This window comes from Aulonocara stuartgranti, assembly GCF_965226115.1.
Source record: "Aulonocara stuartgranti genome assembly, chromosome: 2".
Lineage (NCBI taxonomy): Eukaryota > Metazoa > Chordata > Actinopteri > Cichliformes > Cichlidae > Aulonocara > Aulonocara stuartgranti.
In genome coordinates this window covers 39294750-39321757 of record NC_138940.1, presented here as the reverse complement: position 1 = coordinate 39321757, position 27008 = coordinate 39294750, and the positions used below count along the sequence as shown (strand labels likewise).

General features: G+C 39.7%; 2 protein-coding genes across 5 annotated transcripts in view; both read left to right on the top strand.

Moving 5' to 3' along the window:
* The first annotated feature begins 296 nt into the window (after positions 1-296).
* On the top strand, positions 297-2866 carry nkx3-2 (NK3 homeobox 2). Its single transcript, XM_082543283.1, has 2 exons — positions 297-914; positions 1611-2866. Exons 1-2 carry the CDS (start codon positions 542-544, stop codon positions 2033-2035), a joined length of 798 nt encoding a protein of 265 aa, XP_082399409.1. The 5' UTR covers positions 297-541; the 3' UTR covers positions 2036-2866.
* Positions 2867-10998: 8132 nt separating this feature from the next.
* The window catches only part of rab28 (RAB28, member RAS oncogene family), a 34415-nt gene continuing 18405 nt past the window's right edge, over positions 10999-27008 (top strand). For 2 of the 4 annotated variants that reach the window (XM_082508563.1, XM_082508560.1), the window contains exons 1-4: positions 11000-11469; positions 17998-18094; positions 21570-21658; positions 24109-24238. In XM_082508563.1, coding sequence (XP_082364689.1) covers positions 11395-11469; positions 17998-18094; positions 21570-21658; positions 24109-24238 — 391 coding nt within the window. In that variant the 5' untranslated portion in view covers positions 11000-11394. Of the gene's footprint in view, positions 11470-17997; positions 18095-21569; positions 21659-24108; positions 24239-27008 lie in introns of all 4 variants that reach the window. The other 2 variants (XM_082508562.1, XM_082508561.1) reach the window with 2 other exon arrangements.

Genomic DNA, 27008 nt, shown 5'->3' with positions numbered 1-27008 from the left:
CATTACCAAAAAGCAATCCTATACACAGGAGTCATACATGCACAAAGACTGTCCTTTTGTTTTGGATGAAGTTTCGGTTAAAATAAATGCGTTGGTTGACATTTGCTTCTCAAGCTCTGACCAAAGAAAGTTTTTTCTTCCCCCAGCTGGTTAAAAGCAGCATGACGTCGTTTACAGTGGCCAATCATAAAACGACTTTCCTCTTCTCTAGGCCAATCGGACGCGAAAAGGCTGCCTGTCAGTCACAGGTGAGGGCGTATGGTGAAAAAATTGGGTGAAAAGAGCTGGAGATTGTAGTGAGCCCGGGTTGATGGTAGAGCTATGCAGCGGAGCAGCATCGCTTCTGCGGATGTAGCAGAAACTTTTTACGGCTTCTCCCGAGGGATGCGACTAGAAACCAACACTGGAGGGGCAAAGTTAAGAGCCAGCAGCGATCGACGGAGGGAGTAAAATAAAATGTGGATGAACTGACATTTACTCCACTATCTGGGCCGGGTAATTACTGAACCTGAAGTCAGAGCAATCTTCGCTTCTTTGAAAAATGGCCGTTCGTGGCAACTCACTGATGCCTTTCTCAATCCAAGCCATCCTGAACAAAAAAGACGACAGTCGACACTTGCCAGATTTGGACATGTGCTTCTCAAAGACTGCCTGCTGGAAAATATTCGGAGAGATGGACGGCGGATCCAGGAGAAACGAGAGTGAAGCTTGTGAGCCGACCGACCAGAAGAGCTACGACTCGGATTCGGGACTCAGTGAGGACAACGACAGCAAGACTCCAGCCCCATGTAAATCGGAGAAAGACGGAGACCCTGCGTCGGATGTGCCGGAGGAAAGCATGCAAGAGGAGACGGACCACGAGTCTGCAGCTGCGGAAAACTCCAAGAGTGACACGGAGCCCGGTAATGGCACGGGTAAGTAGGCCAGAAAGATCCGAATAACTATAACTCAGGGGGGAAAGCGTGACTGGTTTAAGTACAACAATAAGACTCCGCAAAACTCTTCGCTTTAATACAGAGTTCAGTCTGAAAGAGCCAAGTGCTCTTTTAATTTAGATGTTTACACTGCTGTTACAGCTGTGTGGAATCACAAGAAGAGCTGCCAGGTGTTATTGCAGGGCATAGGCCCTATTTTCAAAACTTCTTCACATCCTGATAGCTTTTATGCACAAAGTCCTCTCGTTACGCATGAGTATATATGCATTCCTGGCTTAATTTTAGACTTTGTCACGATAACGTTGATGATTTGGCACGTTTATGTTTTGACTGACGGTATAATCGACCAGCAACACACGGCTGGTTTAATGTCAGGAGTAATGATCTTAAATGAAATAATTTTAAATGAGGCCTAAATGAAAATCGAACTTTTTTGTTTAATCTAAAATAAAAAAGAAAGGTAAACGCAGTTTGTTTTTAATAAAAAGTGAAAATAAACATACCTTCGTATAAGTTTGCACATTTCTCTAAGTTTAATTTTTCGCCTTTTCGTTTCACTGATTCAAAACTCAAAGCAACCATGAAATAATCGACAAGTATGAACGTAATGCCCCGAAATGTGAGACAAATAAGAGATTCAAATGCATCGTCCATCTGTGTGCCCTCCTCTTCCAGATTCCAGCAACCTGGACGAGAAGAGTCTGGATCAACCTAAACAGCGGAAAAAGCGCTCCAGAGCTGCCTTCTCTCACGCACAGGTCTTCGAGCTGGAGCGCCGTTTCAACCACCAGCGGTACCTTTCCGGGCCGGAGCGGGCGGACCTGGCGGCCTCCCTGAAGCTCACAGAGACTCAGGTGAAGATCTGGTTCCAGAACCGCCGGTACAAGACGAAACGCCGCCAGATGGCCGCCGATCTGATGGCTTCGACCCCAGCAGCCAAGAAGGTGGCAGTGAAAGTTTTGGTGCGGGACGACCAGAGACAGTACAGCCCGGGAGAGATCTTACGGCCCCCGCTGCTCTCCCTACAACCGTCCTACTATTACCCCTACGCCTACTGCCTCCCTGCATGGACGCTCTCTGCGTGTGCGGGGAACCAGTGAAAACTCGGTGACTGTATTTATTCATTTTTATTATTTTTGCTCCCAGGAAGCCCAAATAGCTTTACTTCTGACAAGAGGAAGAGGTCCGAGGGGACTGCTCAACGTCTCTGATTGAATTTCCTCACCATGTTGTCCAGGCAAGACAGCAAAAACTTTTCATGGCTTTTCACATCCTGAAATACTTTAAAGCGACTCCTTCATGTATGTAGTAAGGTTTCCCCCCTCCAGGGACCCGTTAAAGAAACAGTTTCTCATGGTTTAGACCCTAAAATCATAAGCGGAGAGACAGGACCTCCTAAAAATGTCACTATGTTATCCTCTGAGGAGTGACACAGCAATAATATTAAAGTATTTGTGTCTTTGCTTGGACTCCCTCAAGGACTTCCGAAGCCCCCGGAACCTGTTTTGGAAACCGGAGGCCTGAGCAGACTGAAAATGTCACCTTAATGTCGATTTATATTTTACATGCGCCTTCCTACCTCTGCAGTGATTGGAAATAGGCATATTCCATTAACTTCTCAAACAGCTGTCTCTGTTGCAGGTTGTGTATTTTTTTTCTCTTGCTGTGTTTGTAAAGGTAAGATAATTCAGCACTTTTGAGCATATACGTTACTTTATTTCAATGCATTATAGTGTGGTTCGCTGTTAGACTGAAAAGAGGCGGTTTGTTGAGTTACTGGCCTATAGCAGGAAGCAGGCTAAAACAAGCCGACCTCCTATTAAAATGTACATGTTTTATTTGTGTTAAGTGACTGTTTAGATCGAAAAACATTAAAACATATCAGGCATTACTTTCATTTGGGATGCAATTTTATTTTTTAAGGGTTACGTTTAGTATTGGAACATTAAATATAAATATCCACAAAGCAATCAAACTTTTTTACCAATAATTAAAACAATTTAACCCCTTTTTGTCCGACAAATACAAATAGGCTCTCTTTCTCTCTTTTTAACTTAATGGCCAAAAAGAAAATAAATGCACCCCCCCCACTGAATTATTGTTGATATTAATTATAAGCTTTTCTAGAAATTTCAGAATAGTTACAGGTCCAGGTACAATGCTGTACCGCGCCCCTCCTTTTTGTGTTTTATTTTGTTTTGGTTTTTTATCATCAAAAGTCCTCTCGAAGCTTAACAATAATCATAAATTGTCGTTAAATCGGATTAACGTGGATCTTAACTTATACCAATAATTACATTAATTAATTGAAAAGGTGACTTTTCTGTGCTTTGAGATCTGAACGATTGAAACTCGGATAATATCCTACTAAATCAACAGTGGACACACACACGCACACAAACACACACACACAGACGCAGTAAACCAAAAATTAAATATAGTTGTTTAAAAAAAAATCTAGTCTATTTAATTTCAATTAAATTATTATTTATACACCTACCACTGTAAACATTATTGTGCTTAAATTTTGTGTCTCGTTTCACTTTCCTTCTGTTTACTATGGTGTTACTGTCAGACACTGAGACCCCGTCAGCTGGGCCACTATGGCTTTCTTCCTAAACACACCTGTCAGACAGTGATGAATGGCTGTGTAATTCCCGGACAGGGCAAACTGACAGCTACCTTTAGGGCCGTATGTCAGCACGAGGAGAGGAGTATTCTGGGGTTAAGGAGGCCGATGTCACTGCTGTCAGAGAATAAAAAGGGGGTTCTCATTTGCTACTTTTAGCAGATGGAAGACAATATCTTAAAAGAAAAAAATGAAACAAAACACGAAGCTTCGCTAACTTCCGGCTGAATGGTGCAACTGAAATATGAGGGGGTCGTACAAGCTGTTATTTTGTATCCAATAACGGCCTAAGTGTTAAGTCAGGGTCAACAGGGAGCTGTCGTACATTAAACATCCATCTCTTACCTTTCAAAATACTTCCATTACTTACGGACCCTAACGCAGCCATCAGGGGGTGTATCATGAGGTGTTGGCTGTTGGACAGGAAGATCAGCGTGAATGATTAAAGATACACTGAACATCCAAGTTATCGCGTGGGACACATGGACGCGAAAAGGAATCAAGACCGTCAACCCTGCAGACTCCGTTTATTGGGACACAAGTTACAATTGCAATGCGTTTTACGCACGGACAAATGGGTATATGTAGTGTCTCAGTTGATCATTGCACCATTCTTTTTCACCCTATATAGTAAGGCGCCTGTATGTCCTCAAATCTAATCTACTTGATGCAGGTATACTTGTCACCTAGGCCATCGCCAGGAGCAGTGATGATGCTCATTGGCTCCTTTGGAGCTTGAAGGACAGAGAGGGATATTGGGGAGTGGACCGTCCCACATTGCTTCCTTTCCTACCTGCATGTGGAGATATCTGATATAGAGGGACATATCGCGGCTCTATTTCCTTTTAACCTCAGCGACTTGAAATGCAAACACCCCCATCGGTGTACATTACACCCATTCCAACTACTCCCCGTTATTTCCCCATAGCTGATGCTTCGTACGTTGCAATATTATTGTTTTGTTTTTGTAGTATTGCAGTTAAGATTTGACTTTTACAGCAAATATTCTCTACAGTTTCCCCTAAACAAACAAATGTATTAATATGTTAAAATCAGAATTTAAATTTTATTTAGATTTTACGCACAAGCAGCAGCTTCTCTTCTTTAAAAGGTTATCGTGAAAAAGTAATATCTTTGACTACATCAAAGGAGATGTAGTTTCGAATGCTTAATCGAATATTCTTCTGGAAAAGCAGGACTTCGGATTATGACCAAGATAAGTCCAAACCAGCCACTTTATTTAATCTATTTTTGGTCGTTCTGTGAAAAATAATTTCCTTTTTTTTCTCCAAACCTGGCTTTAATTGATCTGGAAGTCACGGAAAATTCCATCGTCTTTCTAGATTTTTGTACAGAGCAAAAATAAATTAGATTTTCACAGGAACGCCGCACCTATTATTATATACTGAGTTACAGTACCGATGACAGAAAACTGACATGTTTCCATCTTATAAAGGATCAGTAAAAGATCATCAAAGGGTGGATTTAAGTTTGTGATTATGAACACTTATCCCATATTACCCAATCTAACTTTAGTCTGCTTTTGAGTTTTTTTCCGCGTGAAGTACAGAAGGAAGAAAAAGTAAACGGGATAATAAAATCCCCCTGTGTATTCTCAAAGTCACTTAGCGAATCGTTGAATGTTTAAATCTCACCATAACACGCGATTTCAACAATCACCTTTGTCAAATCTTATTTCCCCCGTGAAACAAGTCAAACTGTGAACAATCAGTCACGGCTTCATTTACTTCAAGATATTTTTACCATCGTATACGAGAACATTATATAACGGTTATCAGCAGGGATATTTAATCTGCCTATGTGTGTGTGTCTGTGTGATTTAAAATAATAATATACTCTCATATTGGATTTGGATTTAAAAAAAAAAAATTAATTAGAGGACCCCCCCCCCCCTTTTTATTACAACTATTTTTTTTTGTTTTTTATTCTTTTTCATACAAAGAAAAACTGGAAAAATGTCTCAAACCACACAATTCCAGGCACTCAGCGTAGCGCTTTGAACAACCACCTTTCCCGAGTGCCCGAACTTGGATATTTTAAGCTGTTTTTCCGGTCACAATTCTTTCCATTTGTCTTTTTTCACCGATGGTTCGAGGGACACCAAGTAGCGTTCTCATTATTATTATTATTATTATGATTATTATTATAATTTGCATGTTGAATAGTGCTTTAACAGTTATTATTTTTGCATGAACTTTAATCCCCATGTTTTAAGGACTAACGCTGCAACATTATATTCAACATGCCAGTTTTGTGACACCAGATTTTTCACGACATTGATGATTTTACCACATAATGATCACAAGCCAGCAATCACCGGAAATTTCCAAAGACATACTGATCTTTGTATTTCCGTGTTTTTAAGCATTTGAAGAGTCGAGCTTTAATCCTGACATACAAAAGATCCGAGACCTTCTTGGAGCACATTCACTCTGCAACTTTAAATTCTTTGCAGATCAAACACACAGCAGACTGAACTTGCAATGCAAAATAAACAGTGAAATTCAAAGTAGCTCTCTGGATGTTTTTTTTTCAAACTGCTGTTTCTTCGCCGTCCTCAAATTGTGCTTCTCTTCTTACAAAACCCTTTTTAAAAAAACAAAACAAAAAACCAAAACAATTAGACAATCTTTTTCTCTGTAGCTTTCTGTCTCACCAAGGAATCTGTCAATCACACCCTTATAAGGACTTTGGGATATACCGAGCTGCCATTCACTGCCACTTGCTTCAAAGTGGCTCAGGTGCAGATTCCTCGTTATCCCCTATTCCCAGTGCCATCCTTCCCCTGCACTGAAAAGGCAATGTGACATTTTCAAGAAAACATACAAAAACAGTTGATAGAAGATGTAAGTTGTGACAAAGACCAATCACATGAAATGTTTTCTTTTTCTTCCATACAGTAAATGGAACTTGCTCGTTTATATTAAGTTACACTGTGCGCATCTAGCTCCAGCAGTCGTGGGGGAAAAAACAAAAAACTATGCAGTGAGATATCTGGGACATAGCTGTAATTCCATAGTTTGTAGATTATAGGTTTCAATGGTAAAGTTGTAGGCTATAAAATATTTTGTGTGTCTCCCCATGGTTGACAGATTCAGCATTAATATCCAGACAATAGTTTAAGACATTCTTGTAATTTCTGTTTATTTTGTTGAGTAAGTAATGGTGCATATTTGTAAACTGAATAAAAAAAAAAGTTAGGAATGAAGCCTAAAGCGTTCATGTAAAACATGAATGAATCATATTTCTTTTAATGCCTAACAGAATTACTATTTTCTTGTTTTTTTTTTCAGTGTCAACAATTGGAGTAAAGATATAATTTATATTTAACTGGTAAAAAATTCAAATAGTGTAATGTTAAAAAAAAGACATATTTGTCTATCTATGAAGAGCAGACTGCTGAAATGTAGTTATTAATACAGATATTTAACACGTGGTGCACAAAAGTGTTTATCATCAAAAACAAAATAATACATATTGAAAAGAAAAGCGAGTAAGGTGGTTCTATAACTTTAAATAGTTCTTTCGAGCCTTTGTACCGTTACAGCTGTTATAATTAGTCATCACAATCTGCACTCCAAGAATCCCCTTTACCGTCTGAATGTGAGATGTGATCAGGCATTAAATGGCAACTTCATGAAAAGTCTGTTCTAAATCTTTTGTGGTAGAGATGATATAGATATTGGTTTATAGCCAACACTTTATTTACCCCATTAAAACTAATATTATTGTGCTCAATAGACCAATCTCTGCTATTTTGTTTGTTTGAAGTGTAGGTCTTTATCAGTACTCAGTCAATGGGGATTTCCAGACAATGCATAAAGTACACACAGATATGAATGAAGAGACGCTTCAGCTTAGTGGTGGAAGTACTGAGACTGACTGAAAGAAGCAATCCAGAACAAAGCTTTTCAGAAGAACTCATTATAAATACAAGGTCTTCATTCAAAACTTGACTTAAGCCATAATAAGCTGTAAAAGTCAGCATACTCAAAGAATGGCTGCTTTCATGTTACTGTACTGCTAATGTATGATCATTTCAATGAGTGGTTGAGCTGGAGCTTTTTAGGCACCTAGGCCCTTTGACGGTGTGTCGTATTGCATTGTAACATATTTCAAAAGATAATTATATGTTTGTGCACAACATTATTATTAATGATCGAGTTAAAGCAGTGGAACAAATAACCCAATATTTGGAAAGGCAATGTGACATACAAAGAAGCTGACAATGGAAGTACTGAAAGTACATGAAAACAGTACCTTAGCAGAGTATATGGAGCTCTAAATGTCTGGACTCTAATCTTTCATCCGTATAATACAGGCATCTCAGACACAAAACACAGGAGCTCCACACACCTGGTTTTCAAACCTTCTGTTTGTGAGAGGCAATAAATCAGAAGAATTTAACTATAAAGGACAGGGGAGAGCTGAAATGCGTTGTTTATTTTGAACTGTGGTTCAAGCAAAGCTATTCTCACAGAAAAAAAAGAAAAAAATTAGTTGGAAATTCATATTGTAGGTCCCATTTAAATACTGCAGTACCACTTTCTATTTTTAAAAGGAAATAATGTACTTTGTACTCTGCTATATTATTTCAAAAGCATGAATTTCTTCTTCTTATTTACCATTTGACTGAAGTAAAATGACAATAATATGTATATTCTAACATTTGGCAGCTATCTTGAAACACACAGACAACACCTTGAGGCAACTATTGTTGTGAATTGGCACTACATAAATAACATTGAATTGAATCACCAGTAAAATCTGATAAAAATGAATACAGCAACAAAATATAGTTTTAAAAATCATGTTTCCTTTGGAAAATATACTTCTACTACCATATTCACTCTTGCATAATTCTCTCCTTATAATAAACAGATTTTACTTTAGGTGTCTTGGGAAGATAATACATTTGCACTTTTACTTAACCTCCTAAGACCCAAACTCTTCCATGACATGCATTTTTCATTTCTCTTTGATATTTGGGCTGATTGGGACCTGAAGAATGTAAAAACAAAGAATTACCAGATTTTTTTTTTTTACCTAATTTTTGTTTATAAGAAAAATGAGAGCCACATATGAGCATATACATTTAAAATTTCAATAGAACAGTTGCAATATAAGGTCCTCATAAGTGGATATCAGGCCCTTGCAGAGCAAAATTGAGTATTTTGGTCTACATAACCCAAAATGTGATGTCCACATATGTGGACGCAGGTCCTAGGAGGTTAAGTTGGGTTGCTTCTTTTAGTCACTGATATAATTTTTGCATTCCCAAATCCCCCTCACCTCCTGACTAGTCTTTGTCTCCCCTTGTGCCACTTTGTTTAATCTTTACATACTACTCATAGAAAGTATTTTTTTAAGGCTTTACAGCACTCATTTTTGGAGAAAAACACCAGGTTTCACACAATATCATATACTGTTTTACCTAAAATACATTTATAATTTACTATATTTTAATCATCCATCCATCCGTCTTCTTTTTACTGCTCATATGGGTTCAGATTGTGAGGGCAACAGTCTACGCTGAGAAGCCCAAACCTGGCCAGCTTTTCTAGCTTATCCATTATAAAAACCAAGTTGTTCCCAGACAAGCCAAGACATAATTCCTCCAGTGAGTCCTGGGTCTCCTCCTGGTAGGACGTGCCTGAAATGCCTTACCTAGGAAGGGACCGAGAGGCATCTTAATTAGTCAGATGCCTGGACCACCTCAACTGGCTTTTTGCAATATGGAGAAGCAATGGCTCTACTCAGTCCTTCTCAAATGAACGAGCTCCTCGCTGTCACAGGTACTACCCTTCAAAGGAAACTCATTTCTCAACTGATTTATATCAGGAAGCTCTTTCTTTTGATCACCACCCAGAGCTCATGACCACAGGTGAGGGTAGTAACGTAGACTGACCTGAAGCTCTTTCTTCCCCACAACAGATTAGTAAACTGTCCATAACACTGCACTGACTCAGTTCATCTGTCCATTCTCCTCTCACTCATGAACAAGATCCTGAGATACTTAAACTCCGCAACTGGGAGCCAGTGGGAGAAGAAACTTGTCTCAGAGCGGGCACTCTACAGATTTTCTGGCTAAGAAACATGGTCTCAGACTTGTAGGTGCTTACTGTCATTCCCACCACTTCATTCTTGGTCGTAAACCACTCTAGTACAAGCTGAAGTGGTTGATGAAGCCAACAGAATTATAAATATTAAAAAAACATAAAAGTTTATGAACAGAATGGGTAAAGGGCAGCCCTCGTGGAGTTCAACACCCACCAGAAATGTGTCTAACTCACTCCTGGAATACAGACCAAACTCATGCTGCAGCTATACAGGTACTGAATGGCACATAACAACAGTCAAGATACTCCATACTCTGAAAACCGCATTGTTCCTGCTGCATCCAAAGTGTGACAAACAGACAATCAGACCTCTCTAATACCCTTCCCGGGAAGGCTCCTGATCTCCCTTTAGTTGAAAGCATGCCCTCTCCTTGAACAGGCAAACCACACAACATTGGAGTGACATGGTGGCCTGGAATCAGACTACCAGGACCATTGCACCTAACTGTTGTTCAGTCCACAAGTTACTGAACCCCTATAGCCCCTCCTGTGGGTGGTGGTTCCACAGAAGAGCAGACCCATATAGCTTCTTTGAGCTAAGCCCAGTCAGATTCCATGGGCTAAGGCCTGGCCACCAAGTGCTCACCCTCGAGCTCCTACTTCAGGACTGGCTCCAGGGTGGGATCCCAGTAACTCTGTCCAGGGCAGAGTAAACTGGACCTTTGATTTGTTTTCCCCGCAATCATCATAGGGTTTTTTTGTTATAACATAACATTATAACATTCTGGAACTGTTGGGAATTCATTATCCCATGTATAATCATTACAGCCATTAAACACTGACCTCACTTCTGTTTCATGTCTCTTTCTCTTAGACACACACAAAAAACTATACTTATAGTAACTAGTCTGTGCACTCAAAGCAATTTTACAAAACCTTGCATGCGTGGCATTTGCACGTGTTCCCCACACTTTCTGAAATGGTATCATATGGAGACACACACAGTTCTTGTGACAATGGCAAAGTCTCGCTTGAACTCCATCACCACTGTCTCATCACAGAAAGAAAATAAAAACAACAATAACAAAAAGAAAAAACAAGTCACAGACAAGACAGTTTCAATGTGACCTAAAACAAACATTTTCTTTGATTTGAGTCACAGTGGTTGATCTAAAATCCGCATCAACAGATAAAAAATGTGAAGCACCGACACAACAGTATAAAATTAAAAATTATTTGGTTTTTTTTGTTTATACTGTATCACTTCAGTAAAAGTGCACTTCAGATGCACTTTGTTACATTTGTCATGTTTTACACCTGCACTTTAACCCCGTGTTACCACGGCAACGGCAACGCGTCACACACAGGACTCCACCACACACACACACACACACACGCCGGTGAATCGGTTTCCGGTTCGGGTCTTTCTCCTGCAGAGAAGGGCTTCATGGCGGTAAAGAGGATATTTAAAGACTGAAATGCCAAATCCCGAGGACTGTCCGGTACTCTCGCTTTAACTGGAAAAATCGGTGCAAGTGGAGTCAGCGGCGCGTGGAGTGGATCGTATTGAGAGCTGCTGCAGCCAGTCAAGTCTTCTTAGTGGAGTCAAAATGGCGTCTGCGTGCCCACTCAGCTCTCGTCTAATCCGTTTGTGATTATTAGCGTGACAGCTCCATACATCCACCCTTGATTCGTTTCTACCGTTTCGGTTTCAAGCACTAAGTGCTTTTAAAAATTATTTTGTAGCGCCATGTCGGACTCCGAGGAGGAGAGCCAGGACAAGCAGCTAAAAATCGTAGTTGTGGGAGACGGAGCGAGTGGGAAGGTGAGACCACCACACAGACACAAACACAAAAACGGACACCTACTCAACGTTAATTAAGAGGTAATGCTCGAGAAAATGTAACTTGTCCACACTGCACACCATTTTTGCCTACTCAGTCACTTTCTGCTGACACTGTGCTGTCCACGCAGTAACCATGGCGACCGACGCTACTGTAGCCACGGCTGCTAATTAGCTAACAACAACGACAGAGGTAAATCACAACAACATCAACGTAACCCGGGGCGATTATGATTAAAGCTGACGTTTACACGGTCAAATAAACGCCTCAGTCCACGTGTCACTTTAGGTTCTCAATAAATTTTAGCCCACTTCTAGCTGTTATTCAGCACCTGTAGGGCTAACAGGCTAGCCAAGGACACACAAAACGAAAGCTGACGCTAAAGACAGTCAACTTCAGATGATGTTCAAAGGGTATAATTTATCTTTCGGATTTTTATTTGTCATTTTTACATTTTCATATTTAACCAATTTCATACCATACGGCTAATCTGTAAAGTACAAGTAAATTACAGTGACTAATAAAAATCAAATTTCCCCCTCAGCCATTGAGTTGCTACGTTTAGGCTTGTGGATCAGGAAAATGGCAACTGGACTAGTACGGTGACTTTCTACTGAACTGCCCCAACCTCTGAGCAGTTCATACACCACATTTATTCATGTCCAAGCGCTTTCTAACATTCACACACTCCAGTGGTTCCGTGGGGTGGGTAACTTGGGCTTTAGTGTCTCACCCATGAATACTTTGGCATGCAGACTAGAGGAGTCATGGATCAATCCACCGAATTTCTGCTTGGTGGACGACCCAGTCTTCCACCCACACAGCCACAGGATGTATTTTGTTTTATTCAATATATTGGTATATTAAGGCTGTAGTTTCAGCTGTATGGTTGGAAGCTTTTTTTGCCTTTTTTGACTATTTTTGAGCAGCACTTTAAATTCAATTAAAGCGTGTGAATAAATTGTCAGCCCTTGTGCTCCACAAACCACACAGCTACAGGAGAATGATAGTTTGTTTAGTATTTAATCCCACCCGTGACTTTGTGTTTACAGGGGGTAACTAATCCTCGACGTCACTTCACTCCTACATTGTAAACCAGTAACACAGCTAGAACAGATATGTAACCATAACAGATATGTTAAAGCTCCCTAATTTCATTTCAACTAACACAATGTCATGGAGCATGCTGGAATATCCCGTGCAGTCGCTCCTAAGATGCTACACTATGCACAGCATTGGCAGTGTGTTTAGGATTATTGTCATGCTTGAAAATAAAGCCGCTGCCACTGAGATGCTTTCCAGATGGTATTGCATAGTGGATAAAATCTGATACTTGTACTTTTCTGCAATCGTAATTTTATCAATTTTGACAAGATCCCCAACACTTGTTGGCAGCAGTGCAGCCCCAAACCATAAAAGAGCTTCCACTGTGTTTTTCAGATGACTGCAGTCAGTGTTGTGCCTCTCTGCTGACCTCAGTACGTGCCTACAAACATTTAAAATTTGGAGTCATCACTTCATAATACTTAATGCATGATTTTCAATGCGGTTCTTGTATATTTAGGATAGCAGCATTTCTCCCTGTTTCCCTTCCTTAAGAATGGCTTTTTACAGATTCAACTAAAGAAATGGAAACATTGTGAAAAATAGTTTTTACTAGCAGCATTGTGAGATGCTGCTAGTAAAAAATGCCCAAGGGTATATAATATAACACTGGTTCTTCCCTGAGTTAGATCCCTTTTTATTTTTAAATTATAAAGTCAGTGGCTTAACAATGAAAAATCTAAGGTAGGAGGATTGGACTGAAAATAGATGGAAAAAGCAGCTAGTGTCCAAAGAAAAACTTGGAAATCCTTTCAGCAAGCCAGGAGAACTACTGCTCAAAACCCCTTTAATAAATACAATAAAGTCATGCTGTTTGGAAGAAAAATATAAAGAAATAAAGGATGGCTCGAGACTTCAGTGGGGGGGGACTGTGGATTAATAAAGTTCTATCTTATCTTATCTCTTATCTTCTGCACAGTACTCTCGTTTGCAGGGAGAGGATAATAGAATGAAGATGTTACAAGTGAGCAACAAGCTTTGCACTGTACTCCTTTTGTTGTCAGAGTTTTCCTATACTTATGGTAAATCTTTGCATAACATTAATGAAAGTGCAGCGTTGTTAGCGGCTGTTGAACAACCTATTTCAGTACAAATAATCTACTGAAAATCAGTGATGTGACGATTTAATGACTGTCATTATGCCTGTCTAAAAGCTTGGCACATGAGTGAGCCCTACAACACTGGGGAACTGTGCGTTTACATTTTATATTTACTATGAGGAAATAAGGATAAAACCTAATTACCACAGAACGGACATAGGGGTACAATAAACAGCAGCATGAACTAAATCCTGTAAAAGTTTGAGAAATCTAAACCGGGTTTTTCTGGATGTAAGAAGATAATCTTTATCTTAATGCAAATACACAAATTTCCTCCAAAAGTTATTCACTGGTGTTCCAACTTAAAAAAAAAGGAGTTTATCAATGTTTCTTTTTGCCCAATAAGAAAATCCAGGGGTCTGTTTTTACAGAGTTCATGGACTGTAGTTTTGATTCTATCTCAAAGATAGCTGATGGACTTAAACCAGAAGCAATCTGTTGTTCTAAACCTATTAAGTCTACCCAGCCCTTAATCCATGTTGCATGTGCTGCTGAACATAGTTTTAGGACATGTGCCTGTGGTTTGGTCCTGTAATGTAGCGCTGAGATTGAATTTATGCCATGAAAAAATATTTGTTTATGCATTTATCCACAGTCTAATTGCCACCCACAGCTTGTATTTCAGTTCAGGAGGATTATGTCTATGTCAGACCCTGATGAAGGCTTCTAGATGATAATGTGTTGGTCTGTTATGTTGTTTCTTTTTTGTGCGTGTGTGCTTGAAAAAAAAAGTTAAAATATCACGTTGGTTATTTTTTATCGTTATACTTGAGCCACATAATACAGTACCTGGATTTAAAGGATTTTGTTTTAAATTCTGTTTTCATCCAGAGCTGTTTATCAGTATGATGTGTAGACTCTGGGACTTCACGTGTCCTGTTAAAGTATTTTTATTTGTAAAAATCTTTCCTGCCAGAATTTTATCAGTCTGCTTATTCTATAACTTTTCATAGTCATACTAAAATAAAATTTACTTCAACAGAAACTGGAGGACAATCCTTAACTTATTGCATAAAAATGATTGGAAACTATAGTTTATTACATTAAAATGTTTTAAAACTTGCGAGAGATAACATAAACATTACAGGTATGATAAACACAAATATAGGCGTTAAATGAAAAAGCTTGTTCCAAATTAAAATATTTCAACAAAACATATCATTTATGCTTAAAAAATCTTTTTCTGACCACCTTGTTTCAGTGAAATGCATATTTTCATTTTTCTGAATAATAATCAAAGCATGATGATGAATTCTCCAAGTCCCTTTATATTAAACTGCTGTTGTTCTCGCGTCTAAAACTCGGCACTGTGTAGGAACATAGAGGGTATAACAGTTGATAAAGACTGCAATTTGCTTTGCCTGGCTTTTGCAGCTGCTGGTTGTTTTCCATCAGTATGCCTTTTCTCTTCTGGCCAAGGACTCTCATTTGGCTCCAGAGAGAGGCCCTATTTAAGAAAATTATGCCTGGAAGCCCTTTTGAGAAATGTTGCTGTTTTCTCAGTTGATAGAATAAAATAACAGTGGGAAGAAAAACACATATGAAGACTTGTAATATAGTTGTTGCATTGCTAAACCTACACAAGCTAGTTAGTTCCTGTCCCCTTTCAAAGGCACTGGACTGAATCATATTCATTAAAGTCACTTAAAAAGACTTGGAATAAAAAGGCCTAACTTACATCAACAACAGTGGATTTTTTCCTAGTTACACCAAACAATCATTTGCAGCAGTGCATGGAGGTTGTCATGACAATTCGGCTATGTTTCGTCGTCTTCTTCTTCACCGCATCTCGAATCCCAGAGTGAACATGAATGTAATGCAGGGATGTCAAGTGCCTGTCGGCTACACATCCCCTTTCAAAACTGATTTCTTGGTCCTCTGGGAGAAAGAAAATGAATGTAGCAGTAATGGTGAGACCCAATGAGAAAAATGAATGTTCTCATTCTGGAAAGTCGACATTTTTTTTCTTTTGGGGTGTGTGTGCAGAGAACACACAACTCAACTCAGTTCCCAGTAGATACGCTACATTAATAACCCTCCTCACGCTGCTGCCAGGTGTCAGCTCGTCACTGTCTGAATGACTTACCTGCTTGTCTGTTTTGGGCAGAAAACAGGAGCCCTGCCCCCCGTTTTTGAGTAGGCATCGCTGACTGACATCTTGAATGCCGTTTCCCCCCTTATTAATGTCAATTTGCTCAGCAAATTGCAATCGGATCCGTTTTTCTTGGACAGCATTTTCAGCGATATTTTTGCTTGTGGTTGGTTGTCCATTCAGAAGTACAGCGAGATGTGGGGAGGCTTGTCCACCTGAGCGAGATGTTTTTAAAATATGGAGTCTCACATTTAGCCAGGCTCTTAAGGTGCTGGGTCTGACTTACACACAGGTCCATTTTTCAACCTGAGTTATAAGCCACTCGGTTTTTCCTAAATATTTGCTGTTCTCTGACCCATAGGCTAAAAAGGAGCTTTAGGCACAGGCCCTGTACATTAATGGATATTATACAACACCAACATTTATATTGGTTTTAACTGTTTAGGGAAAATAAGGAGGCAGTTTGATACCATGCTCCCTCTTTTGAATTGCATCACATTGCTTGCCATATTTTTTTCCCCCTCCCTCCCTGTTTCTTGTTTCAGTAGAACTTCCCCCCATTTCCCGGCATTGGTATCACTGTTGACCCTGTACTGTTCTCTGTTTGAGTGTCAGGATTACGCCAGCTTTTACATTCGCTGGTTAGCTCCAATTGTACGGTGGAAAAAAAAGGACTACGCAGAGGGAAGTGAGCCAAGCTACTGAAATGCCAAGACAAATGGCCAACGAGGCCAACACGAGCATGTGGAATAAATTTTTGCTGTCCGAGCTTGTTATGCCTGTGTTGTCAGTGATTGTTTGGGCTACTTAAATGACCGATTTTCTCCTTGTTGCGTCAGTCAACTCTAGTAATTTTTCAGTCACTCTTGAGTCTGTGACACACTTCACAGGCTGAGATTAAAAAAGTCTGCAGGTCTTGAACCTTTAGAGAATTAGGGGGATAAAACCTTATTCTGCACCCGAAGGAAGTGTGAATCAAAAGCGCCTTTGGCAAAGGTTAGAATTACTCAATCAACAGGGTTAATTAAAAGATTAGGTTTACTTATAGTGGCATTCACAAGAAAACAAAAACTATTTACTTTAAGAAATTCTTTGTAAACCTTGATAAGGGGTGTCTGAAATGGCACCTACCCTGGAGAAATAGGGGCAAAAGCCTGTGTTATTTGAAGCATTATCTGACTGTACCTAAAGCTGCTGAGCATGAATGGAGGTAGATAAGGGCACGGGCTCAAGTGAAAGCTTAATGGATTGAAAGAGAATTTAGTTTTAAGTCCTCTAACCCTCAGTGATTGTCAAGCACCACATTAAAATGCATTTTCTGCCACATGAACACTCAGGGAATCCCACTGCTTCACTTCTCCGTTGTGTTTATGCAAGCACACTGCTCTAAAGATAGCTAATAGATGTTCAGCACCTCATTTTTCCCCCTATCCTCATCCATCAAAATGAATTAAACTTGGCATGTCAGGCCTGCTCTATGAATTCCCATGAATTCCCCCCCCCCCCCAAAACACAACAGTGACAGTGATGGAGGTTTTATAATTTGTGGCAATTATTAGGTCTGCAGTCCGGAGACATGACACATACTCTGACACCTGTTTTGGTAATTCGCATTGATTTTCACTGTCACATCCAGCAGAGGAGGCAGGCATTTACATCAGACCCGTCTAGTCAATCACAGAGTATTTGTGGGAGCTTAAAATGGATGTGAATGATCACAAGTTTCAAGGTTTCGCTTCCAAAGAAATGCTCATTGTGGCTCCATGCTATTGTGGTAAAAAAAAAAAAAATCACACAGAAGTGTTGTTATATGATAAATTATACCCTTGTATTTTTAGACATTTTAGAAAATAAAATATTGTGAAAAGCTTATTTTGGCTTTCGGTTGGTGTGAATGAAATCAAAGTTTTTCTTCTGCTGCTCTCCAATGACATGTTGCTTTTTTCAAGAAGTTCTTTAATGTAATATACCGTATATTTTCTCTGGAAGGAATTTTGCAGCGTCTTGCATTTTTCTTGGTCTATGTTGCGATTTGAATGTGTATGTGTAAATATATGAGACACATAATATGCACCCAATGACGGTTTGTCCCTGAATCCTTAAAGCATTTTCTTTTTAACTGTTTTGAAAGACGTATATTAAAGTCTCGCTGATAGCTGGAAAGTTGTTTGGCACTCATTCTCCACCTCTCTCCTTTTGTCTTTTTGTTTCAGACATCACTCGCCACCAGATTTGCACAAGAGGCCTTTGGGAAGCAGTACAAACAAACCATTGGTCTGGATTTCTTTCTGAAGAGAATTAGCCTTCCAGGTGAGACACCTTTGTAATCGTTCGGAGACGTGTGTGTTGCACGAGTGTGATGATGATGATAATGATAATGATGATGACTGATGATAATGCACAGCGAATGCTTAAAACACAACAGACTGTGTTAACTGTGAGAGGCTGTTTGAATTCTGTATATCTGCTAGAGGTGGGAATCACCATACATCCCATGATATGATATTATTGCAATTTTTTTTAAATATTTTGCGATATTCAGATTCTACATACATAAAGGTAAACTTTATCAATATTCATTTTATCTAATATCAAAGTCTCGCACTCAGTCTTTCTCTCATTTCAGTTTTATTGTTGACAAACTGAACGGTTTGTATTACAGTCTAGTCCAACTGAACTGAATGCAACCATCTGGTACAATTACAGCTATTCTGAACTATGCAATTTATGAAAACTATGCAGCCCATTCAGCAACTGAAGAATTTGAAAGTAAATTAAAACAAAACATAATTTTACATAAAATAAAAAAGTTTTAAACTTAATTAAAATAAAACATGTCTTAAATTAAAATAAGTAAACACTCATGTTTATTGCTGCCAAAAAAGAGTTAAACACATTTGGACAGTGAAGGAATGTCAGGATTGTTGCTCAGAAAAAGGATCAACATGCTCTGAAGTCAGAGCACAAAAACCTTTTTTGTAACAAAATATCGATTTCTGCTGTCCCTGTATCGATACATTATTAGCAAACAAAATATCACGATACTACACAGTATCGATTTGTTCCCCCACCCCTAATATCTGCCTTAAGATTTTAGATCTTGTGTTTACTTAAAATTATGAGGGGTGAGTAGAGTATTAATAGAAAAGTTAATGAAGGTTCGACAAATAGGCTTGTTGTTCGCCGTCGCTTTTATTTCTGTTTTCCTGTTCTGCCATTTCCAGACAACTTCAGGTAAACTCAGAAGCTGAATGTGTCTTTTCTGGGAGCTCCTCATTGTAGAGTGTCTGTCATTTCTCAGGCTTATTCACTTTGAAAGGTCTTCTCTCCAGAGCAAACAGCACACACTCCCTCTCTTCTTTTTGAGTTGGGTTGGGGGGTTTCACAAGGCCAATGGACAGGTTATGTCCAAACGGGCAAGCCTTGCTCATAATTCTGTGGGCACGGTACAGAGTAAATACATTAACATTTTATATCCATAACGCTGATCCCCCAAGATCAACTGATCTTTGTCCTGCACTACATAAAACATTGATGTTCCTATTTGTTTAGGTTGAGCGCGCAGAAATAAAGCCACACTTTGTTTCCCCTTTAGATCTGTAAAATAAATGTTTATTGACGAATGCTATATTTAGACGAAAGCACTCCGTTTTTACTTCCTACCATGTGAAATGGGGATTTTCAGCATTTTAAATGGCATTTCTTGAGCCCTGCCAAAGCCTAAGCTCCAGAAATTTGCAAAGTGGCTCCATTCTTTCATTACTAATAAAACAACATTAAGCGAGGGCAAATTAAGTGCTAAAAGTAAAAGTTATGCTGATTTGTGACTTGGCTGAAGGATTCTATTTTGACTTTGTGTCAGTTTCAGCTTATGAGACTTAGGAGAACTAAACCCCCAAAAATGCTGTGGTGGAGTCGGGATGAAAAGAACCAACCATAAGCATAGGCTGGGCTCGGCTCCTTAATATGAGCTCGAACAAACGCTATTGATCGTGTGACTTCTCTTTCCAGTAAGTTTTGTTCCTGAAATAATCACAGATCTTTTTAGCGTTAAATTCGAAGCTTTGTTTGAATATAGTGTACATATGTCTGTATCACTGGGGCAGCAACAACACTGGGTTCAACAGCGGACTTGTTAAATGGCCCATTTTCTGGGGAATTGGGTGTTGATGAGCTGATGAAGAGGAGGGTGGCTGTACAAGCTGGGTGGTCCCAAACTTTGTTAGGACCCCCACCTTGCCTTGTATTGGAGAGGTTGTGTGGTTCTCTGGGTCTCTATGGGGCTGTAAGGGTCTTTTGCAGCAGGGGGGAGAGTAGCCTATAGCCAGCGTTGGCCCCTCTCACCATGAAGGCCCAGCTTGTCAAACTTAATGTACATTTTCCAATGTGGGGAGAGGTGAGGCGAGGCCGACTGGCACACAACAGCCTCCTCTGTGTGTGCTTTTTATAACAATACCTCTTCCAGATGTCCCTGCCAAACCAGTGAGGTACAGGCGGTGAAGGGGATTGAGTAGAGGTGAAATTTACTTGATAAATCCTGTCAGAGTTCAGCCTTCAGAAGCTTTTATCCTGCGCCACCTTCAAGACACTGGTTTTTCTTACCTTGTTATCAGTTTTTAAGGCTTGTCTGCAGTTTTCACTTTTTCCAAAGTGCGAGGTGAAAAATGTCAGCCCTGCAAAGTCAGCATGAATCTTTGAAACACAAATAAAGCTAGCGTCTGAGCACAGTGGATGGGTGGGGATGGGTCTTTAAGACACCAGGGAGCCATTATTCATCACACTTCTCAATGTAGCTTTACATTGACACTGTATAGTCTAGATCAAGTGACTGTAACCCTCAGCGTTTCCTTCCCGCACCTTAAAAAGGGGACCTGTGAAGGGTTTGAGTCGTCCAGCCGTGTCCAGCCGTGTCCACTGTGTATGCTCAGCTCCCCATTGCTCCTGGGCCTTCATCACACCAACATAAACTCCTCACTGTCTGGTCCTCCCTCCTCCTCTTTTTTTGACTTTTTTTTTCAACCACCCCTTTCATTTTCCAGAGGAAGAAAATATTTATTTGGATTTGGTTTTTGTGCCCGTCTTTCTCTCTCCCCCTCTCATCCACTCCTCCTTTCTCTTTCCACAGGCATAAGGACAACAGTCTTCTTTTCCTCTTATTTTCTGTTTAATTATTGCTATTTTTCTTAACAGCACATAATTCTCTTCACTTTCCTTACTTGGCAGGTTATGGCACAATGCAAACAGCTCTTCCTAGACTAATAAGAAGTCTTTTTTTTTACTGCCAGTGTATTAAGAATGTTTAAATTAGAGGGTAAGCGTACCTATTTCATCTCCCCTCAATCTCTGGGCTGGATATTCTTGGATGTGAGGTGTAGGTGATCTGCCAGTTCAAGAGCACTAAGCATGAAAGATTAATTCCTGATTTATTGTTTCCATTATGTAAATCAACAATGTTGACTTTTATTATGGAAATCGCTCACCCAAAAATACAGGCTCCAATTACAGCTTACTTATCATTTCCACAGGATCTTGAGCTTTGTTAAAACAAACAAGTTAAAAGGAAATACAACATCTGGAGTAGAAACCCGCAAATTGGCCTTATCATTTTTTTTATTTGTGTTTTTTAACTGGTTAGCAGATAAATGCATTTTAGGAAATGAAAGTGCGAATGTAAACTCTAAAAGCCTCTTTGCCTCCCTTACAGAGTAGACCTTTGTATTTTTTGTCATTTAAATGTCAGTTTTTTCTAATATTGGAGTTTTTATGTTTTTTCTCTTTACCACAGGCAATTTGAACGTCACCCTGCAGGTGTGGGACATAGGAGGCCAAACATTAGGAGGGAAAATGCTGGATAAATACGTATATGGAGCTCATGTAAGGGCGCACAGAGAACCAGCTTTTTATTCTATATAACAAACATGTAGACATCTCTATTTATGCTGCCACTTCCTCTCTGGGAACTTAAGCCCTCTAACATGAAGAGAAAAAAACTCAGGAAGGAAAGAAATTTGTAAATCTGCAAACCAAATGTTAATACATGATTTGTCACATTGGAGAATAAAGTCATGGGAAGCACAGGAAGAATTAGTTTCCAGTTTGGTAATATCCGTGTATTGGTGACTCTGTGCATGCTTATTATTACAGTCTCAGCAGTCATTCAAAGCCTGCCACTCCCTCCCTGTGGAGGGAAATCATAATAAACTGTCATTTGGATTCATAGTGAAGTGCAGCAGGTCAGTGGAGCTTTAAAAAAATCCCTATATCTCTAGTTTTCACAGAGCTGCCAGACTTGGGTGGTTAAACTGAAAAATGTTGATAATACTGTAGGTCAACACTGTGAGCAATAAGTATAGTTGTAACCACAAAGGATTTGCAATTATATGACAAATGCAAGTAATTTGACTTATTTTGTAGGCTAAGTAACTTCCAGTGTTTTGATAATATTTGCCTCATATGCACAAAAGCTGACATGACTAAATGATCTGTTGACTCTCACCTTTTATTTAATGCTTGTTCACTGGAAAATTTTACATGCTGTTGATTAACATGACAGCCGAGCTTTGTACAAACACAACAGTTTGTGTCGGTGCTTACCAGTTTATACGCCGCAACTTAAGTGCCCGCAGGTAGCTGTGTTGTTTTACAGCAGATGACACACTCGTTCACCTTTAGATCATATCTTGTTTGAAAAGCCTAATCCTAAAACCAGTACTGAAGCTCTAAAAACATGCAGCAGTACGAGAATACATTTTTGTAATGTTTATCCTTAGAACCTGGATAAACGGTTGAGCATTCTTGTTCATTTCAGAAATCTATTTGGCTTAATTAAAGTCAATTTTTTCTCTTGATGTTTGCTCTAATATTATCTCTGTGTTCTTCCTTCGTGAGAAAAATCTGGTGCATCACACCGCCCCATTACGGCACTCTGCTTTGGGAGTTTGTCATTAGGGAAGTGTAGAAGTTTCACACCTTTTGTTCGGCACTGTGCATCCTGTAATCAATCATGGCTGTTCAGAGAGGCTCGCTGTAATTGTCAAGAGGGGTAAGCTGTCGTCGCCGACCATGCGTGTTGTGACAGTGCGTGTCCGTTGGACAAAAAGCAACAGACACCCCTCCAGTCATGTTGCATCATGCAGTAAACGTAGAGACATTTACTCTGGCTCATGTTCATTTCTAGACCCTTTTGAAAAGGCGAAGCCTTGTGTAGTTAGAGATAGTTGACTCATGCGATTATTATTTGTCTTGCACTGTGCAAGCACCTCTTGTATCTGTTTGCTTTTTGATTAATTTATGTGTTCATGTAAACAGCTCCTTCTGGCCTGAGTGTTTAACCAAACACGGCTCTTGTATCGTTGCATGACTGTTTCTGTCGTGCAGCGAGCGTTTAGGATTATGGAGGGAGGAGAAAAAATGTCTCGAAGCAGACAACCTTCATTCATTAGCTCAGACAGCAGATAACCAAACCTGACCTCCATCCTGCAGTGAATCTGCAGTATGCTTACACAACTGGGAGTAATTTATGTGCAAATCACTATTTTCATAATAAAAAAAGATCCTCAGCTTCGTTTTAGTTTCATGATAGTACTAAAGTTATGTTTGAGTGAATGAGTGTGACCCCTACTCTAAGAAGTGGAGCAGTGCCACCTACTGTTGCCTTCCTGGCTCAATTATATTCATGAATGTGACTATGTGGGTCAAAAATGAGTAACTGCCTCCCACTTGATTCCCTCAGAAGCAGCTGATTATTATTTTTTTCTCGGTCCAGCTACTTATCATATATTAACATTAAAATGCCACGCAGAATTAAGATTATTTTCAAAATCACAGCCCCTTTAAGTACATATTGATCAGTCAACATTTTTTGTTAAATGTCCCCGACCCTTAAAAGTTTACCTAAAATACACTTTTTACAAAGTTCTCCTCAAAAAATAGATAAAGCGTTGCAGCATCTTTGTATTGAAACTATGATATATCCTACAATATTATTGCTCAGTGTTGACTATAAAAAATGTGGTGAAAAAAATTTATTTGGCTTTTTAAAAAAATATAATTAGTATTTGCATCTTTAAACAGCACGATTTCAGCCAGCCCCTGTATACTTCAAGAGCTTCTGAAAATATGTACAGTATTGGAGAGTAGGTAGGTAAAATTTTACAGATTTGACACAATCCCACACAGGTCGCCCCACTAGGAGCAATCAATTACTTTTACAGAATGATCCTTGTTGGTAGAAAATAATCAGTATACATCTGTTATAAATGTGAACTTCTGAAATCGGTGTTTGTTAGCATTAACACTGTTTGCCTCCTCTTTGTCCAATACAGGGGGTTCTACTGGTATACGATATCACCAACTACCAGAGCTTTGAGAATCTAGAGGATTGGTTTAGCATGGTCAAGAAGGCCAACGAGGAATCTGATATTCAGCCAGTTATCTCCTTGGTAGGCAACAAAAGTAAGTATTGCACGAACAAAAAATAAAATGCACACAAAAAAGACCATAGACACAGACTATAAGAATGATTACACTGCTTTGAAAGAACTTTATTTGCAGGATTTTTATTTCAGAAGCTGCATATGAAATTAGGTTATTACAGGTTTTTGTTTGAGTATTTTACCCTGATGCATTTTTCATCTGAGTGCCTGTGTTTGTGTGGAGGAGTGCATATGTGATGGTAGCAGACGTGTTTGTTAGAGCACCAGATAACTGATTGGTGTGATAAGAGAGCGAAGTTTGAGAGCGATGGGAATGCTGATGTTTGTGAACTCCTGGGCGTGACTGATGATGATTTAATATGGGCCAGCAGACCGAGGCTACCGCTTATCTGCCCCCCTCACCCATCCCACAGTCTGATTCTGCTCTCCTGTCCCAAATCGGTTAAGGTGAGGGACTGGACATTAACCAGACGGCTCTTTTCCTATTAGCCTGCAGCCGTCCCAGCATCTCCAAAATAAAGACCAATAATGATGACTCTTTTAAACATCCCCGTGACAGATGTGGAGTCATGGCTGCCGTTGTGTTATTTTAAAGCGAGGCGTCACTGTGTGTGTGTGTTATGGTGACTGTCCACCTTCCCAGGCAATGATGAACGGTCAACAGAGCGGTGCCTACACACAGGAAACTCGCTAATGTTACTCAATGCAGATCATAGGTCACGGTTTAATTCGCCTGTCTAGAGCAGATTCTCTTGTCTTCACATCCGTTGCGTTTTCTAATGCCCCGGCTTTAACAGTGGGCGCCTCTGTATTTAGGCTGGAGTTTGGGATGTGCTGGTGAGTGTGTGTACTGTAATACTTAAGTAGTGTACATCCCGCTGTCAAGCTCCTCATCCACGCCCCCCCACACCCACCACCCCCACAGTTACTTTACCTCTAATGGCTCTAATGCTGAGAATGGTCCATGTGTGTTTTTTCTGTTCCTACACACTGAAAAAAGAAAAACACAATCCCACACAGATTGCCCCACTAGGAGCAATCAATTACTTTGCGAGAGTAAGAATCCCCGAACCCTCCCATGGTGTCCGTTTTCTTTATTTTATATTTTCCAGGGTGCTCGGCAAAGTTAGTCTAGATATTCTTTTAATCTATTTTGCAAAACATCTACTGTTTTGTAGTACTGTGGCTCTTCCCTCCTCCAATTGTAATACTTTAACAGTGTTGTGAGCATATGAAAACACAGCATTCTTTGGTGAGCAGAGTTTAGATGGCTTTTGAATAGTTCCCATGATGTTGGGCTGAATGAGGCAGCATGTTTGTGACAACCAAAATAGAAGTACAGACATAACAAGGAGCTTATAAAAACACTACAGATTTATGTCTCTGTGATGTCTTAGGGGGAGATTGTGGTGTTTCACCACTCAGATATTTTTAGTGGTTCCACTTAGATTAACTTAAGGTGAACAGTGGCTGTGGTAATACTTACTTTAGTGGCCGTTTACTGCTGGAAGAATATTCAGATAAAAAAATATCTATAACAGTATTATAACAAGTTGATTTGAATACTAATAAAAGTCAACATGCATGCTTCAGTCAGATAATACTGTATTTGGCTTAGTGACAGCTACTATACACTGAGCTTTAAAATCCAGTACTACTACTGTTCCTGCCTTCTACTCTAATTTGAACACTGTCTTCTTTTCCCCGTGTACGGTAATTGAGCCGTCGAAGCAGACAGGTTCATTAGTGATGCCGTCCCCTCCTCTCCTTACCCTGGCCTGGCTGCCCTCCTGTGCCATGTCGCTGCTGGGAAACAGCCTTTCCTTTCTTCGGCTTTGAATGACCAGCTAGGGTTAAGTGTACTTGTTAAGCATCAGTATGCTGCACCCCATAACCCTCAACCTGCTGCCCAGAGTCTTATGTCAAATAATGGCACCACTTGTAACAATTCAGAGAGGGAGCCCATGAAATGTTTTATTGAGGGCTCACATATGTGCACAGAATTATTTATGCAGTTGCATGCACACACATGCACTTAGGTGAAAGAACACACTAGTCGAATTTCTGGGAAAACATTGGTAATGGAAGAATCCTAAGCTTCTGGTCTGTCTAAACACACTATAATGTTTATTACAGTGCATCCTCACGTAATACCGTATGGTACACAGGAACCTCTCAAGAGATATGTTGGCTTGTTATGCGGTCATCCCTTCCAACACTTGAATGCTTCATTTTTAGTGAAGTAACAAGTGCTGTGTGTTTTGAAAGTGCTCCAGATGATAAATTCTCCCTCTTTCTGCTTCAGCTGCGATGAGCCTGTTTGTGACTGTTTGCTTTTTAAACGAGAGATTGTCTGAAATCTGTGATTTAACAAAGCAAAAGCACAAAACCGTGGCAGTATTGATCCATATTTTTGCATCTTTTTTTTTTTTTTTTTTTTTGCCAGTCCCGTTTGGCTCTTTTGCCATCAGAATTGTTGTCTAAAGGCAAAGAAAGATGCCCAACGGATTTACTTTACCACATATTTTTGCATCTTAATAAGAGCTGTTAAAATTGGCATACAGTGCTGTTGTGTTGAAATAACTGATGTTACTGTTCAAAATTAGTACCCATATTTCTTTGTAGGCATTAACTCTGTGTCGTTTATCAAACCAATTTGTTTTTATTAAGTAGGGATCACAGGACCATGGCTCCCTCCCACCCATCACCGTTCCCATTGCCAGTGCTCTTTCCCTCAGGAACTCCACAGCATCCATCATTGACTTGTACAGCCCTTATTTGGGTGACTT